This window comes from Heterodontus francisci, chromosome 2 (assembly GCF_036365525.1).
Source record: "Heterodontus francisci isolate sHetFra1 chromosome 2, sHetFra1.hap1, whole genome shotgun sequence".
NCBI lineage: Eukaryota > Metazoa > Chordata > Chondrichthyes > Heterodontiformes > Heterodontidae > Heterodontus > Heterodontus francisci.
Genome location: NC_090372.1, coordinates 93530875 through 93548672, shown reverse-complemented (window position 1 = coordinate 93548672; position 17798 = coordinate 93530875). Strand labels below are relative to the sequence as shown.

At 43.0% G+C, this 17798-nt stretch overlaps 1 protein-coding gene across 1 annotated transcript; it reads left to right on the top strand.

Moving 5' to 3' along the window:
* Window positions 1-13813: 13813 nt before the first annotated feature.
* LOC137379713 (interleukin-6-like) lies at window positions 13814-17156 on the top strand. The gene is made up of 5 exons (XM_068050964.1): window positions 13814-13875; window positions 13978-14144; window positions 14257-14370; window positions 16708-16854; window positions 16962-17156. Exons 1-5 carry the CDS (start codon window positions 13860-13862, stop codon window positions 17139-17141), a joined length of 624 nt encoding a protein of 207 aa, XP_067907065.1. The 5' UTR covers window positions 13814-13859; the 3' UTR covers window positions 17142-17156.
* Window positions 17157-17798: the final 642 nt, after the last annotated feature.

Sequence of the window (17798 nt, the reverse complement as noted above, 5' to 3'; positions counted from 1 at the left end):
GTTTAAGAGCTGTGAGATGTGTCTGAGGTGTGAGTAGTCCCTGTGAAGGGTGCAATAGTGCAGAGTGTGTGCATGTTAGTGTATAGTTAGTAAGTGAAATGTGTTGAGGTTGTGATGCTGGTGGCAGTTATTGAGAAGTGTGTTTGTAAGATGGGATCTTACCTTGGTCACGTGTCAAATTGATAAATTTCTTGCAGCACTGGAGCCATGTCCTGGGACCAGGATACCTGCCTGTCACCGCTTAGGTGATCTCTGCCCTCACATGATGCATCAGCTGCCTCTGTGGCCTCCTTACCCCTGCCGCAGGTAGAGGACATCCTTCCTCCTCTGGACCTCCTCCACCAGGACTTCCAGTATTGGATCCAAGAACCTGTGCACCCTGCCTTTAGGTCCCTGAGCCATCCTTCCATGTTGGCTTCTCTCCAGCCAGCGCACTCCATGCCTTTATTGGAAGTGGGTGAGTGCAGGCAGCATATACAGTTCCAGGAAAATTGCATCTAATCAGCGCTTGAATACTAAAACTGTCGTCATCAGTTTCAGTGCCTGCAGGCACATTTAAATCATGATAATCGTCAGTTAGCCCAAAAACTGCATGCTAAATCCAGACTTTCAAATAGGCTCTTCTTATTAGTACAGCACCTGTTTAGAGCCTGTTTTTACCCTTTGGTCACAATAACCCCCAAGCATATTTAAAGTGTCAATAAATGGAAGAAGTGTTGACAGTAACACTAGTTGGTTACTGTATCAGCTTCTGCATTGCTAGATGGGTGGGGATCAGAATGAGGATGAGGACTTAAGAGTGCAGTGGGTAATATGTGTGATACAACTCAGTGCTGCTCCCTCAATCTTTGATGCAACTCAAATATTTATCCACAGTGATATCAGTAAACTATCACATATATTCATTGCTGTAAAGTCAAAGCGATATTGTCCTTTCTAATGTATCCCACTGAGCCCATCATGCAACTTCAAAGATAACAAGTACACCATAGACACCTAGCCAAAGAATGAGATATTAAAAGAGTTGATGAAAAGCTTGATCAAAGAGTTGGGTTTTAAGGAGGATCTTAAAAAAAGAGATGGAGATTGAGAGGCTGAGCAGTTAAGGAAGGGAATTCCAGAATTTAGGGTCTAGATGGCTGAAGGCACAGCAGCCAATAGTGGGTGAAGGGACTGGGAGGTGCACAAGAGACCAGAGTTGGAGGAATGCAGAGTTCTTGGCGGATCATATGGCTGGAGATAGGACAGGGCATGGCAATGAAGAGATTTAAACATGAGAATCAATATTTTTAAATGGAGGCACTGAAATACTGGGAACAAATGTAGCTCAATAAGGTCAGAGGTAATTGGTGAGCAGGATTTGATGCAGGTTAGGATACGAGAAGCAGAGTTTTGTATGAGCATAAGTTTATGGAGAGTGGAGAATAGGATGCCATCCAAGAGTGCATTGGAATAGTTGGGCTGGATTTTACCACCTCCCCGACGTCGGGGTCGTGGCGGGGGTGTCCAGAAACTACCTTCGGGAGAGGCCTGCCATGGGCCTCGATGCCAGGAAGGCTCTGCCTCATATTACTGGTGGCGACGAAGCCTCGGGGCAGCTGGACCTAATTAAAATATGTTAATTTATGTTAATAAAGGAATAATCACCTACCTGTCACCACTTAGGCGATCTCTGCCCTCACGTAGTGCATCAGCTGCCTCTGTGGCCTCCTTACCCCAGGCGCAGGTAGAGGACAACCCTCTTCCTCTGGACCTCCTCCACCAGGACCTCCAGTATTGGCCAAACGGAGATCCGAGGCGGAACGCTGGTGGGAAGGGGGGAGGAGTGAAGTTATCAGGGCTGGGGGGGGGAACAGCAAGAAATGATGCAATTGGTGGAGGGGATGGTGGGAAGGGGTTCAAGGTTAACGTGAAGAAAGTTCGGGGGGAAAGGTCGGGATGGAGATTTTAATTTTTTTGGGGGGAGTGGGCTATTTACAGATTGATTAGTCATTGGGGAGGTGGGAGAGGGGATTGAAACTGACAACAAAGTTTTAATTTTATTTTTTTCTGACCTGTACCTTTAAACATTTAAATTGACCTGAAGGGCTTGAAGACCTTTAAAAGTGGTACGGTGCCTGCGTGGTGGTGCCGGACGCCATTGGCGGGGATGAAGCGTCCGCCCCCTGTCCATCATCGAGGGAGGCCACTCCACCACCTCCATGTAAATGAGCTGCTGCGCTAAATATCGTGGTGGCTAAGTGGGGCAAATCCCGCGCCTGCATCCCACCGCTTAATAAAGCTCGGTGGCGAGCTGGAAAATCTAGCTCAGGTCCGGAAGTAACGGAAGTAACGGAAGCAGATGGGCTGAGGCTGGGCAAAGGCAGACAATGTTGTGCAAATGGAAGAAGGCAGTCTTAGTGTTACAGAGGATTTGGGGTTTGAAAAGTAGCTCAGAATTCATGCAATGTTCATTTTTATTTGCACTGGGCCAAGTTGTAATTTTGCCTTTATTCCATTTGGAGACAATGGAATAAAGGATATATTGGATCCTGTTTATCCTTCTTGAAAATTATTTTTATTTTAATATTGTTGAAAATATACCTCGATATAATTTTCTTCAGTCACCATTAAAGTACTGTACCAAATACTTCTTTGAATACTTGCCACTGTTTGTCTATAGGTTTGCCTATTAACAACTCAGTGATTAATTTGTTTCTCATACCTTCAAAGCTTGCCTTAGTTAAATTTAATATCTTAAGTTTGTGACTCTTGCTTCTCTCTCTCAAGCCTAATGTCACATTCAATCATACTATGATCACTATTTGCAATATGTTCCCTTATAATCAGATAGTTAACTCATTCTGGTTTGTTACGTATCACTGATTCTAGTATGGCCTGTTCCAATGTCAGTTCTACAAAAGGAATGGGATCTGCAGTTGGATTCGAAGCCTTCTCTGCCCTTGTGTTGGATCATGGTGATCTTATGCCTCAATTCCACTTTCCTGCCCCATTCCCATACTCTTTAATTCCCTTAGTATCCAAAAATATATCAGTCTCAGTCTTGAAAATACTCAACAACTGAGCATCCAGAAGATGAAGAATGCCAAAGATTCACAACCATCTCAGTGAAGAAACTTCTTCTCATCTCAGTCCTAAATGGCCAACCCATTATCCTGAGACTATGATCCCTAGTTCTGGATTTTCCAGCTGGGGGAAACAGCCTCTCAGCATTTACCCTGTCAAGCCTTTTCAGAATTTTATATGTTTCAATGAGATCACCTTTCATTAGAATTGTACAAATTTACAGAACAGAAGGAGGCCATTCAGCCTATCATGTCCACACCGGCTGACAATTGGCCATCTAGCCTAATCCCACTTTCCAACTCTTGGTCTGTAGCCTGGTAGGTTACGGCACTTCAAATGCATATCAAAGTACTTTTTAAACGTTATGAGGGTTTCTGCTTCTTTCTCCCTTTCAGGCAGTGAGTTCCAGATGCCCACCACCCTCTGGGTGAAAAGTTTCCCTTCGCAACCCCTCTAAACCTCTTCCCCTCAACCAAGGGGAATAGAGCCTTCCTATCCACTCTGTCTAGACCCCTCATGATTTTATACACTTCAATTAGGTCTTCCCGCAGCCTCCTCTGTTCCAAAGAAAACAACCCTAGACTATCCAATCTTTCCTCATAATTACAATTCTCCACTGAAGGCAACATTCTTGTAAATCTCTTCTGTAACCTCTCTAGTGCAATCATATCTTTCCTATAGTGTGATGACCAGAACTGCAAGCAGTATTCCAGCTGTGGCCTAACTAGTTTTTTATACAGTTACAGCATAACCTCCCAGTTCTTATATTCTATACCTCGGTTAATTAAGGCAAGTATGCCATATGCCTTCTTAACCACCTTATTAACTGTCCAGCTACCTTCAGGGATCTGTGGATATGCACTCCAACATCCTTCTGTTCTTCTACACTTCTCAGTATCCTACCATTTATTGAGTATTCCCTTGCCTTGTACGCCTTCCCCAAATGCATTACCTCACACTTCTCCGGATTGAACTCCATTTGCCACTGTTCTGCATACTTGACTAGTCCATTGCTACCTTCCTGCAGTCTACAGCTTTCTCCTCCATTATCAACCACATAGCCAATTTTTGTATCATCTGCAAGCTTCTGAACCATATCCCCTGCATTCAAGTCCAAACCATTGATATATACCACAAAAATCAAGGGACCTACTACTGAGCCCTGCAGAACACCACTGGAAACAGCCTTCCAGTCACAAAAATACTCATTGACCAGTTACCCTTTGCTTCCTGGCTCTGAGCCAATTTGGATCCAACTTTGCCTTGGATCCCATAGGCTTTTACTTTAATGACCAGTCTGTCATGTGGGACCTTATCAAAAGCAGTGCTAAAATCCATATAGACTACATCAAATTCACTACCCTCATCAATGCTTTTTTTATTTTATTTAGAGATACAGCACTGAAACAGGGCCTTCGGCCCACCGAGTCTGTGCTGACCAACAACCACCCATTTATACTAACCCTACAGTAATCCCATATTCCCTACCACCTACCTACACTAGGGGCAATTTATAACAGCCAATTTACCTATCACCTGTAAGTCTTTGGCAGTGGGAGGAAACCCATGCAGACACAGGGAGAACTTGCAAACTCCACACAGACAGTACCCAGAATTGAACCCGGGTCCCTGGAGCTGTGAGGCTGTGGTGCTAACAACTGCGCCACTGTGCTGCCCTGCTCCTTGTTACTTCCTCAAAAAATTCAATCATGTTAGTCGGACATGACGTTCTCTTAACAAATCAGTGCTGACTGTCTTCAATTAATCTGTGTCTTTCTAATTGAAGATTTATCCCGTCCCTCAGAACTTTTACCAATAATTTTCCCACCACCGAGGTTATGTTGACTGGCCTGAAATTACTCAGTCTATCCCTTTCTCCCTTTTTAAACAATGGTACAATGCTGGTTGACCTCCAGTCCTCTTGCACCACACCTGTAGCCAGTGAGGATTGGAAAATAATGGTCAGAGCCATGCTATTTATTCTCTTTCATCCCTTTCTTCCCTTAACAGTCTAGGATACGTTTTGTCCGGGCCTAAGGATTTATTCACTTTGAAAGATGTCAAACCTTTTAATACCTTCTCACTCACTATGTTAATTTCATTTAGTATTTCACACTCTTCTTCCCTGATTGCAATGTCTGTATCATCCCTTTCTTTTGCAAAAACAGATACAAACTATTCATTTGGAACCATACCATCGTCCTCCACTTGCACACACAAATTACTCTTCTGGTCCCTAATAGGCCCCTTCTCTTTAGTTCTCCTCTTGTTCTTTATGTATTTATAATCTTTGGGTATTCTTTGATTTTACTTGTCAATATTTTTTCAAGCCCTCTCTTTGCTTTCTTAATTTCCTTTAAATTTCCTGCCTACACTTTTGCACTCCTCTAGATTTTTTGCAGTATTGAGCCCTCAGTATCTGGCATGAGCTTTCCTTTTTTCTTTATCTTCTCCATTAAGCCCCTTGACATCCAGGAGGCTCTGGATTTGTTAGTCCCAACAATTTTTCTTTAAGGGAACATACTTGCTATGAACCCTCACTATCTCTTCCTTGAATGCCTCCCACTTTCAAGTAGCTGTTTCCAATCCACTTTAGCTAAGTCACATTTCAGCTTAGTAAAATTAGCTTTTCCCCAATTGAGAAATTTTGATGCTAGTCTATCTTTGTCCTTTTCCATAACAACCTTAAATCTAACTGAATTATGATCACTTCCACCAAAGTGCTCCCCAAATGATACCTATACCCTTTCTCTTTCTTATAAACTCCAGGGAATATATGTCCATTCTACTCAGTCTCTCCTGATAGGACAATCCCCTCATCCCAGGAACCAGTCTAGTGAACCTTTGCTGTGCTCCCTCTAGGACATATCCTTAGATAAGGAGACCAAGGGGGGAATTTTCCCAGGCAAGGGGAGACAGCTTTACATGCATGCAAGGAGTTAAATCCCCTGAAATTGACATCAGGTCAGGGTCCCAACATCATCTCGCCTTCTTCCGGGTTTCTGTGGGGCAGGATTAAAGATGAGCAGGGAACCTCTTTGGTTCTGTCAGGTAAGTCATTAAGTTAATTAAAAAGCCAACTAAGAACGGGGAGATGGTGGTGTAGTGATAATGTCACTGAACTAGTAATCCAGAAGCTAATGCCCTGGGGACGTGGGTTCAAATCTCACTATAGTAGCTGGTGAAATTTAAATTTAATTAATAAAAAGCTGGAATTGAAAAATAGTCTCAGTAATGACATGAAACTATCAGCAATTGTTGTAAAAACCCATCTGGTTCACTAATGCCCTTACCCAGTCTAGTCTCCATGTGACTCTAGACCCCACAGCAAAGTTGTTGACTCTTAACTGCCCTCTGAAATGACTTAGCAAACCAGTCAGGTGTCAAGGGCAATTAGGGATGGGCAACAAGTGATGCCCACATCCTGTGAAAGAATAAAAGAAAATAATGTTTTTACCCTCCTTTCTGGAGTTCCCAGCTAGGGGACCTATTTCCCAACCTGTCAGCTACATACTGGGTCATTGAGGTGAGTGCAGAGTAGGAAGAGCTTCTTCAGTGATCTGTTACACTGAAGAGCTCCAGCCATGGCCATTGAGAGGCTGCTGTTAAAGCACTTCTATTCTCAAAGCAAGCTATCACTGCTTAACAGATGATTGCCAACAGCTTGGAAGGCACGCCATCTATCTATCACTTCACTCACAGCGCTTTTCTGCTTCCAGCATTCACCGCAGTTTGGGAACAGCTTATGCAGCTGCACCTTGCACTCCTGAAGAGAGGCAACAACAGAAGCCACACCAACAGCTGCAACACCAGCTGCCTTCTCCTCAGCCACATGACCCTCCACAAGGCAGGTGGGATGGACAACGCAACCCAGCTGGAAGGAGGTAAGACCCTCCAACACAGGGTCTACAGTCAGAGGATCAGCTTTCTCGACATGTCTGAGTACCAGTGCCTCAAGAGGATCAGGCTCTTACAACATGTTGGTCACTAATGACATCTGCAGCCTCCTGGAACAAGACCTCCTTCCCAGTGGATGCATTTCCAATGGCCGCCGCGGTGCTGTTAGTGGAGGGCCCACACTTCCCCCCTCAGCCCTCCCCCCACCCCTTCCACCCCCAGATCTCTGCCTCGGGCCAAGTTGTGTGCTCTTGCAGAGAGAAAGTAGAAAGGTTTGAGTGTTCGATGAGGGAAGGACAACATTTATGGAGGATGACTGTGAGGCATGGATCTGAGAGGGCAATAGGATGAGGGGGAGTGTGAGTGTTGGCTGTCTAGATAGGGATGTGAGGTGCCTGGAGAGAGAGGAATGAGTGGAGCTGCAAGGTGTGTTGTCTGGAGGAGTGCGATGAAGGGGAATGCTGGAAATGTCAGAGTGCGGGACTTGATACCCGAAAGTGTTATGCCACTCACCTGTCATGACCTCCTGAATCCTCTTGGTGCACTGTCTCCAGGTTGGAGGGAGCGTATTCTTGCTGCTGACTTTCTCGGCCACTTCTATCCACGTCTGCTTGTTTGAAGAGGTTGTCCTCTTCCTCTTGTCCTTGGGAGATCTCACCTCACTGCAGCCCCTCAGATCCCACAGCAGGACCTCCAGGTAAAAGTGAGAGACCTGAGAAGCAGTCTTCCCAGGTCTTGTCTCCATTCCTGTGGTTGCCACAGCCTCAAAAATCTAAGTGCAGGTGAGCCATTGTAAACCATGCCATGGTCCCTTTAAATAGAAATCCTTTCATTGTCAGAAGTGTCATCCTGCCCGCCCTCCCTAATTATATGAGCAATCCTGAGACGGGATGTTAATGCTATGGCTCAGTTAAAGAGCCACGGCTAAGCCCACCCATTAGTAAATTGAGTTCCCGACATGAAAATGGTCCCGCCGTTCCCACAAGGGCTAAGTCCAGAAGATTCTGTCCCAAAACTGTACATAGTAATTTAGGTGTGTTTCACCAAAACCCTATATAATTGCAGCAAGACTTCCTTACTCTTATATTCCAAAACTTATAATAAAGGCTAACATGCCATTTGCCTTCATAACCTGCCTGTTAACCTTCTGTGATTCTTGTACAAGGGCACCCAAATCCCACTGAATACCAACATATACTAGTTTCTCACCTTTTAAAAAATATTCTGCCTTTCTATTCTTCCTACCAAAATGGATAGTTGCACATTTCTCCACATTATTTTCATCTGTCACTTTCTTGCCCAATCATTCAATCTGTTTCTATGCCTTTGCAGCATCTTTGTGCCCTCTTCGCAGCTTACTTTCCCACCTAGTTTTGTATCATCATCAAAAGTTAATACATTACACTCAGTCCTTTCATCTAAGTCATTGATATAGATTGTAAATAGCAGATGCCCAAGCATTGATCCTTGCAGTATCCCAATAGTTCCAACTCCCAACCCAAAATGACCCATTCATTCCTTCTCTCTCTTTTCTGTTCAGTAACTAATTCTCAGTCCAAGCTAATGTATTACACCCAATCACATAAGCCCTAATATTATGTAACAACCTTTTGTGTGGCATCTTATCGAATACCTTTCAAAGATTAGCAAATGTTTTAAAACGTACTGTTCCAGAAAATTATCCTGAATGCATTGCAGAAATTCATTGTTTTTACTACTTGATCTACTCTGCTTCACTCAGTCTATGTGAAAAATAAAATCTCTTATTGTAACCACATTGTTTGCATGCTTCATCTCTGTATGTATATGTCCCATCACTACATCATTACAGGAGGTCTGTAGACAATTTGTACCACAGTCTTAAAAAGGAAAGAATTATTGCTCCTTTCATGGCCTCAGGACATCCCAAAGCACTTTACAGCTAAGTAAATACTAGTTGAAGTGTAGTCATTGCCGTAATATAGGAAACACAGCAACTGATTTGCTCACAGCGAGATCCCACAAACAACAATGTGATAAATGACCAGATAATCTGATTTTCATTGTTGGCTGAGGGATAAAGGTTTTCCAGGGAGAACTCCCTTTTTCCTCTTCAAGCAGCATTGTGGGAGCTTTTTATATCCACGTTAGAGGGCAGACGAGGCCTTGCTTTAGTGTCTCATCTGAAAGACAGCACATTCAATAGGGTAACACTCTCTCAGTACTACACTGGAGTGCTAACCTGTATTTTCCTCACAACTCTGGAGTTGGTCTTGAAACTATAACCTTCAGATTCAGAGGCTAGAATATTACCCAATGAGCCACAATTAGAATAACTCTAGCTACACTGTTTCCACTGTCTAATCACCCTTACTGATGTCTTTTTTGTAATTTTGCCTTTTTGCAATATTACTACACTTCCTCCTTTCCCAATTTGCTATCCATTCTGAAGACCCTATATCCTGTAATGTTTAACTCTCATTCATGCCCAGCTTCTAGCCAGTTCCCTATAATGCCAATTACATCATACTATCTAAGCTAAATTTGTGCTCCTAATTTTTTTTTAATTTGTTGTACTGTATGCATTTGTGTATAACACTAATAACACAATTTTCATTAGTTTGAGTATTCCTCTCATTTTTTTTATTTGTTCAGGTCATAGAAGGGATTCATTTTGATTCATTATTATGTGAAATTTAGGAAGATTACTATTTACAAAAGAATTAATGGAAGGCCTATAGCAAGATTGCTTATATTAAGCAATCACTGTCCTGATGAATATTGTTTGTAAGAATGTAGTTATAAATCCAGTTACATGTCACAGCAAATCAATCCAACTGCCAAGCATACTAAAGTTAAGAATTGCAAGGCTCACGCAGAAAGCCATCTCACGCCATTTTTACCGGCAAACTTTGGGGGTGTTTTGCATTTTCCTGCCATCCCTGTTTGTACTACTAAATAGGATGTTAACAGGACTAGAAAAGCACATGTAGTTGAAACATCAATTGTTGGTGAGATCCCAACTGTTCTAATTGTTGGTGATCCCAGCGGAACCAGATGAGATGCTCATTAATATGTAATAATCAGGGTCAACAGATGTAGTTACCATCTCTGATGCCATTTTTGCCTCTGCCCATTGGGTTACCAGGCATTCCACTGCCACCCACCAAACGTATGAGGTAAACATTGGGAGGTGCCATTTTGAGCAGCCATGAAAGGGATCCTCAGCTGCAGTCAGGGAAAGCTGGAAGCAAGGTTTTACTGCAATTCTTTGTGGGATTTTAGTCTTGAAGGCATCCAAATGTCATCTCTTTGCTGCTGTAGCTACTGCAAAAATGTTCTTGATGTTATAAACTGGTGTTCCCTTTCTCTCTAGAGTCTTCCCTCTCTCACCTTGAAGGTGCCGCTGCAAGATCCTCAAACTCGGCAGTGCTGCTGGATTTCACTGCTTAAGATCAGCAAGCTACCTGTAAGGAGCGTGCTTCACCTTGGTAATGCCCTGCATGAATGGAAGGCCTGAGCACAGAAATGGCTCAGGCTCCATGCTGATTTCTTCGAGCAGGCACAGCATAGGCCTGATTAATGGTGGACACGAAACTCACCCTCTGTTATTTCAGTTTGGTGTGAAACCTGGTTTAAAAGTGCTCACAGGTCCCCTGGATCTCTCAGTACTTTATTCATTTACTGCAGCCTTCCTAATACTTTGAGAAAGATGGTGTTGCTGTCCACAGTAGCCTAACAATAAAATATAGCCATGAGGGTTGGCGGGTGGGGGTGTCAGGGAGTGGGGGTGATTTAGAAAAAAACTCTGTGAATGCAGGCAGGATGTGAGTTATGTGAACAGAGTGTGAGTTAACCACATTAATGATGAAATGCATTTTTTTTAAAATACAGGCTACTAACCCTTTAGTGAAGTGACTCAGTAGCAGCACTCTTGTCTTTCAGTTAGAAGGCTGTGGGTTCAAGCCCCATTTCAGAGAATTGAGCACACAATCTAGGCTGACACTCCAGTACAGAGAGAGTGCTGCATTGTCTGAAGTACCATCTTTCAGATGAGATATTAAATCAAGTTGAAAGCAAATTTTTTTTGCAGTTCCTTGTGGGAATTTAGCCTTGAAGGCATCCACATTAAAGGCCTGCTTGGGTATGAAATTGAAACCTGACCCGGGCCTGACCCAACCACATCCAACCCAAACCCGACCCAAGCCTGAGTCCTTTGATTTTTTTCCCGCTCCTGACCCGACCCCACCCCTGTAATAAAGTTAATTATCTCAAATATACCTTGTCCAAATGTTGTGATCCTCTGTTCCAGCAGCAGCTATTCCTTCAGAATCGTGCAGAAGTTCCGTCCCTGAGCAAGGCAGCACTGTGTCCGCGTCCCAACCCAACCCGAGCCCGAATGCCAGACAAGGAAGAGAGACCCAACCCGACCCGACCCGAACCCGACACATGTTGTTGGGTCAGGTCAGGTTCGGGTTTGGGTAGCTGTGCTTTAATCCATATGTAATCTCCTTGCTGCTGCGGGTACTGCAAAAATTACTTGATAATATAAACTGGTGTTTCCTTTCACTCTAGATGCCCTCTCCCATGGATGTAAAAGATCCCATTACACTATACAAAGAAGAGCAGGGAGTTCTCTATGATACCCTGGCCAACATTTATCCCTCAACCAAAGTGACTAAAGAGACTATCTGGTCATATTCACTGTTGATGTGGGAGCTTGCTGTGCACAATGGGCTGCTGCCTTTCCTACACTACAATGGTCAGATACAGGAGAAATGCCGCGAACAATCGATGCCCCTCTACATTGCTTTCATTGATCTCACCAAAGCCTTTGACCTTGTCAGCAGACGTGGTTTCTTCAGACTACTAGAAAAGATTGGATGCCCACCAAAGCTACTAAGTATCATCACCTCATTCCATGACAATATGAAAGGCACAATTCAACATGGCAGCACCTCATCAGACCCCTTTCCTATCCTGAGTGGCGTGAAACAGGGCTGTGGTCACGCACCCACACTTTTTGGGATTTTTTTCTCCCTGCTGCTTTCACATGCGTTCAAGTCCTCTGAAGAAGGAATTTTCCTCCACACAAGATCAGATGGCAGGTTGTTCAACCTTGCCCGGCTAAGAGCAAAGTCCAAAGTATGGAAAGTCCTCATCAGGGATCTCCTCTTTGCTGACGATGCTGCTTTAACATCTCACACTGAAGAGTGCCTGCAGAGTCTCATCAACAGGTTTGCGGCTGCCTGCAATGAATTTGGCCTAACCATCAGCCTCAAGAAAACGAACATCATGGGACAGGACATCAGAAATGCTCCATCCATCAGTATTGGTGACCACACTCTGGAAGTGGTTCAAGAGTTCACCTACCTAGGCTCAACTATCACCAGTAACCTGTCTCTAGATGCAGAAATCAACAAGCGCATGGGAAAGGCTTCCACTGCTATGTCCAGACTGGCCAAGAGAGTGTTGGAAAATGGCGCACTGACATGGAACACAAAAGTCCGAGTGTATCAAGCCTGTGTCCTCAGTACCTTGCTCTATGGCAGCGAGGCCTGGACAATGTATGTCAGCCAAGAGCGACGTCTCAATTCATTCCATCTTCGCTGCCTCCGGAGAATACTTGGCATCAGGTGGCAGGACCGTATCTCCAACACAGAAGTCCTCGAGGCGGCCAACATCCCCAGCTTATACACACTACTGAGTCAGCGGCGCTTGAGATGGCTTGGCCATGTGAGCCGCATGGAAGATGGCAGGATCCCCAAAGACACATTGTAAAGCGAGCTCGCCACTGGTATCAGACCCACCGGCCGTCCATGTCTCCGCTTCAAAGACGTCTGTAAACGCGACATGAAGTCCTGTGACATTGATCACAAGTCGTGGGAGTCAGTTGCCAGCGTTCGCCAGAGCTGGCGGACAGTCATAAAGGCGGGGCTAAAGTGTGGTGAGTCGAAGAGACTTAGCAGTTGGCAGGAAAAAAGACAAAAGCGCAAGGGGAGAAACTGTGTAACAGCCCTGACAAACAAATTTTTCTGCAGCACCTGTGGAAGAGCCTGTCACTCGAGAATTGGCCTTTATAGCCACTCCAGGCGCTGCTCCACAAACCACTGACCACCTCCAGGCACTTACCCATTGTCTTCCGAGACAAGGAGGCCAAAGAGAAAAACAAAATGGTGACTACACTTCAAAAGTACTTGATTGGTTGTAAAGCCCTTTGGGATGTCTGAGGTTGTAAAAAGCATGATATAAATGCAATCTATTTCTTTCTAAAGGAGAATGAAATGAGAGCAGTGCTTTTCCGTATGCATTTGTTTTAAATTAAGGAATGTTTTAATTTAATAGTGACTGATGGAGCAGCTTCCATTTGAATCAAACTGTTTGCTTTGTAAGAACCTAGTTGGTGTCAAAGACTGAGAAAACCTTTCACCGGTTACCTATTCATCAGCGCTGAGCTCTGCTGGCTCACCTGCATTGACACCCAAACTGCTGCAAAATAGATATAACAATAAATGACAACATTCTTCCTTTTTATTTCACAAGGAATACTTTGCCGAAAGAGCTCCACCCAGTCTTCCCCTCTCAATTGCGCAATTATAAGTGTGGTTAAAAACTTAGCGAATTGTGTTGGTCAATCTTCAGGAATGTGTGAAAAAGACTAACAATTGAATAGTATTTTCGCTTACCCTCCCCGGGGCAATTATTACTGAGGTCGTTTATATGTAAATATTTTAGAAAAGACAATGCCACGTGGCTGCAATTAAGTAACAAATCTATAAATCTGACGTCAATAGAACCTATTTACAAATGTAGGATTTTCCCCAAAGGTAGCGATTAATAATAAATAGTGGGGAAAGGGCTGGAGAGAGCTACAAGTTTCAGAGCTTTGTGCAAAGTCCGGAGAAGAACAGTTCAACATGAGATCTGTCCAATGTTAGTGAACACTGCACCCAGTTATCTATCTGTTAATACCTCGTTTCAGAGAGAGTTGGGGGAGGTGTGATTTCTCATTTCATTCTGTCTCTTTTCCTGCAGATTTCTGCCAACTTTTCTTCTTGCTGTTTGGAAGAGTTGCTGCTTTCCCTGTGTCGGACCAGGTGGAAACGGCGGAGAGTTTCCCTGCAGCAGCCCGGTCCTGTTCAAGCTGCGCTTCTCTAGCAATGGAGATCCGGAACACAGCGGCTGAACTACGGGACACTCAGGTGAGTCAGGGGTTAGAAGTGAAGGACTGGGAATTGGGGCTGGGAGCTGGAGCTTCACAGCCTTTGGATCGGGATTCATTCACTCACTGTGTGACCTTTCTTTTCCTTGCAGCTGTGTGAGTATTTCTCGTTATGTGACGGAGACTGGAGCTCACTGCTCAGTTACGATTTCGACCTGCCAAAACTCCGAACTCAGGACAGATGCTTAAAGATGAATTTTCACAAGGTGAATGGCAACGAGTGGGAGCAGGAGTTTCAGAGTAAATTCAGATGTGCCCACAAGGTGCTCCCCGCAAACATAAAAGTTGCTCGGATCGCTGCACTTACCCCTATTGTTGCTGTTCGGGTTTGAACGCCGGCGATCGATGAGCAACAGCAAGTTATACCTATACAGCCTCATTGCTCCCTCCTTTGGCAAGTGCAAGGCTAGGATCACAACCGCCTGAATGTCAGTGTAATGTTAGTGCAGTACTGCACCCCCTCAAATCCTTATTCATATGAAACATGTAAAGCACCGACTAAGTTGATCACCTGGGAACTTTTGGTCTTCGATATCAAAGTTTTGAAAACTTGCTTATTGTTGCACTGTTAGATGCCAGAAGCTGAGGTAATGCAAGACTGCCTCCTGGAGCTGAACTATTGTCACTCCTGATCGTGAGATCAGCCAACACTGGGGAATTGTTCATAGTGATAGTCAAGAGTAGCATAAATTTCCAACCCGTTCAACATGGGCGAAAGATTCCGTCTGTGGACAATGGGTAACAAAATCATGAATCAATTTATAGAAGAACATGAAAACAAGAAATGCTGGAACCACTCAGCAGGTCTGGCAGCACCTGTGAAAAGAGAAGCAGAGTTAACGTTTCGGGTCAGTGACCCTTCTTCGGAACTGACAAATATTAGAAATGTCACAGATTATAAACAAGTGAGGTGGGGGTTGGGCAAGAGATAACAAAGGAGGTGTAGATTGGACCAGGCCACATAGCTGACCAAAAGGTCATGGAGCAAAGGCAAACAATATGTTAATAGTGTGTTGAAAGACAAAGCATTAGTACAGATTAAGTGTTAATGCACTGAATATTGAATAACAGCAAGTGCAAACCTGAAAAAAAAAACAGTGGGTAAGCAAACTGAACAAACTAAGATGAAATGAAACAGATGCAAAAAAAAAGATTGTAAAAAATGTAAAAAAGAATGTAAAAAAAAAGGAAGAAAAAAATAACTAAAAATGAAAGTAAAATGGGGGGCTGTCATGCTCTGAAATTATTGAACTCAATGTTCAGTCCGGCAGGCTGTAGTGTGCCTAATCGGTAAATGAGATGCTGTTCCTCGAGCTTGCGTTGATGTTCACTGGAACACTGCAGCAATCCCAGGACAGAGATGTGAGCATGAGAGCAGGGGGGAGTGTTGAAATGGCAAGCAACCGGAAGATCATATAGAAGAACATATTTCGAATTGGACTACCTTTCGTGTACAAAGGGATTTTTAGTCGTCTGTGTGTATTTATTTTTAAGGGTGACATTTGAAAAAGAAAGCTCCCTCTGTGCTGTAAGATTCTATGAATCTGTATTTGATGCTAACAAATGTAACTGTCACTTCTGATGAGCGAGACTGGCAGATCTGAGTAAATCTGGATTGGAACCCTGGTCCTCTAGTCAGAGTTAGAGTAAGAATCAGTGCCAAACTTGCTTCTGAACCTAGAATGACTTTAATTTAGGTTTAATGATTAAATATCCAAAGTTGGTCCTTTGGGACAACAGATTTGGATTGTGATTGCCTCCTTTAAAAGCTGAAGAAGACCATGTAAGGAGGGACATGTAGACTGCCATTTTATCTACCTGTCAGGTATCCCTAATATTGTCACAGTTGTTGGTTGAATAGCTGCTGTATGGGCTGAACCAACTGCAAAAACATGAGATTGATGGAGGGTTTGCCAACTTTTTTAAGCATGGGAAAAATCTGCTTCCATTTTGACTTTGACATTGACCCTTACATAATCAGACCAGCCCTCCACCCCCAGCTTAATGTTTCTTAACATTCCAGCTGACACACAAGGGCTGATCTCATGAATGGTTCCAACTAGCAGGCAGCTTCACCTACCAGCCAAGCAGATGGGGAAATCGTGGGCACACAGCCAATGATTTTCCATCCATGGTAAGTAGTGTGCAATTGTAAGGTCGACCCTATAGTTGCTATAATTGCAAAATAACCTAATGTTACAGTAGTAATAGTAAAGCCAATGGGATGTCTTGAGTAGTTTTAATACAGTATTATTGAATTACTATATTACAAAATATATATTTTATCCCTTGAAAAACCATGATAAGTTTACATGTCTGTGTACCATATGCCTGTGAACAATTGATAATCATACTTGATAGTATGCTAACACACCAAAATGTAATCTTATGTCATCTAATAGGGAGGGCAGAAGAATGTAATGTCTCTAGTTGATATCCCACCTAATGTATATTTTTGTATAAATTAATCAAAGATCATAAGTTCCTACAAGACACTATGATTAAATGTACTAAACCTTCAGTATATTTAATTACTTTTCCAGGAAACATGCCTCAAAGCGATTGCCTCTGGCCTTCAGAAGTACAAGCCCTTCTTGTTATTGGTGGAAACACCCATCGCGAGTTCAAACGACCAAGTGATATGGATGCGATCCAGCACCCAGCGCCTGGCTGAATTGGTCATGAACCAGGTAAGTGTGAACAGAAACAATTACTAAAGTCGCTGCTGACAGTCAGTGGGTGTACTGGAATCTGAGAACCTGAGTCACTGACTGTTCTTGTTTCTTTTTTATTTCAGGTAAATGCTGAGTTTGGCAGCACTGATTTGGCCGAGAGTGAGCTGGAGGTTTCAGCCTCAGCCCTGGTGTCAAGAGTAGATTGGAACAAGCAGGTGAACATGCATGTCATCCTTCGAGACTTCACTCGATTCATTGAGAAAACAGCCCGAGCCATTCGCTTCATGACGTTGAGTCTGTGAACTAAGGCAACAAAACCCCCACTGTATGAACGTTTTAGTTCAACATAGGATACAAAAATCTACAATTAAAGTGGATGAATGTTGTTCTGGAAAAGAACTAAATAGATTGTGAAAGTGCATTGCACTATTACTGTAAACTTGTTTTTTTTACCTACGTAATATTTAGATTTTGTTTTACCATTTTTGATTGCACTGTTTAAGGGGTAATTATCAGCTTTGTAATGTTATTGTGAAAGCTTTTGGGCTTTGATGATTAACGTGTATCATAATGACTGAATTTGCATCATGAAAGATCATGTTGTAAAATCATTACCAATGTCAGCAAATCATTCTTGTGAACCGATGGTGATAAAAATGCATCTCAACTTCTCCAAACCAAGTGATGACAATTCCCTGTCCAAAACAATGATGATTTCTCCCTTTAATATTGTTAATATAATTTATAGATTGTTAATATATCAATGTTTCTGGTAATATTATTTAATTTGGTGAATATAATTTATAGATTGTTAATATATCAATGTTTCTGGTAATACTATTTAATATGGTGAATATATTTTATAGAATGTTGATATAATAATGTTTCTGATATATTTATTACAGTGTGACTTTTAAAAATAATTTAATATTTATTAACTATATTGTATTTATTTTTCT